Raw genomic sequence first — 1018 nt, 5'->3', positions numbered from 1 at the left:
ATTTTGGTTGTGCATAAGAATTCTCATATATCCTATATTCTACCAACCTGATGAAATTATTTTCGGAAGTTTTACATTTGTTTGTACGACTTGTTCCTAGAATACCAGTTATCAAATTAAAGGATTTCTGATCAAGAATTTTCCCTGAAAGTTTAACAGTAGTGTCAGTGATAGAGACAAGGGTTCTCATTGCCCATTTTCTTGTTCTCTAAAAATGTAAGTATCGTATATACTATTAGACAAGATTCAAACTAGGCTAGCCTGAGAAGAAAGAAGTTTATTTGCAAGTTCGTGCCCGAGGGCTAATTGCAAGTACATGTACATGGTATACACATAGTGACAATGGACAGCCATAAATAATATTCTAATCTAATACTAGTGTTGGCTATTTCTAAACAGGTTGGGTTTGACTTCTTTTTTGGAAGCAGAGGGAGACGAAAAGCCCCACATTTTCTAGAATTTGTGGGTTCTGCGATTTCAAGAGAAAAGTAGCTTTCTGTTCGTCTGTCAATGTGGGGAAGTTGGGATAATACGTCTTTGTGACTTCTCTAAACAGAGTGATTCTTTCTGTTTCGTTGAATGAACATTTGGAAATGAAGTGTGTCTCGTCTCCCACTGCTTTAGATGTACAATATTTACAGAAAACTTGCATCTGACTACATTATCCTCTTCCTGAAACCATGTAATTATTATATAATTCGTATACAGAGGCCTGAATTTGGCTTTCTGGCTGTTTTCCAATTTGATCTTCAGCATAGCATCCCTCTGTTAAATCTAGGGGCCAACCCATAAAATTGTAGCTGTCTCTGATACCTACATTAGTGACCATGGTGAGTCCCAGCAGGAAGTTGAAGACACAGAGGCCGGCGATGAAGAGCTCGCGGTTGTAGCCGCGGCGCAGGTATGGAATCATGTCCACTACAGCCGTCACAAAACCCTCCACACCTACGAACTGGGAGGTAAAAGGAAAAGAAAGGCTTTGAAATACTAGTCACTCTATAGTTTTAAAATCTCCGTA

The 1018-nt window shown here is 38.9% G+C and overlaps 1 protein-coding gene across 1 annotated transcript in view; it reads right to left on the bottom strand.

The window, feature by feature from the left end:
- LOC118415467 (sodium- and chloride-dependent taurine transporter-like) overlaps positions 1-1018 on the bottom strand; it is a gene marked incomplete in the record, with an annotated part of 25507 nt that overhangs the window by 9873 nt on the left and 14616 nt on the right. The window contains 1 exon segment of the mRNA XM_035820120.1: positions 818-952. Coding sequence (XP_035676013.1) covers positions 818-952 — 135 coding nt within the window.

The sequence above is a fragment of the Branchiostoma floridae genome, chromosome 5 (assembly GCF_000003815.2).
Source record: "Branchiostoma floridae strain S238N-H82 chromosome 5, Bfl_VNyyK, whole genome shotgun sequence".
Classification (NCBI taxonomy): domain Eukaryota; kingdom Metazoa; phylum Chordata; class Leptocardii; order Amphioxiformes; family Branchiostomatidae; genus Branchiostoma; species Branchiostoma floridae.
This window is presented reverse-complemented; position numbering and strand designations above follow the sequence as displayed.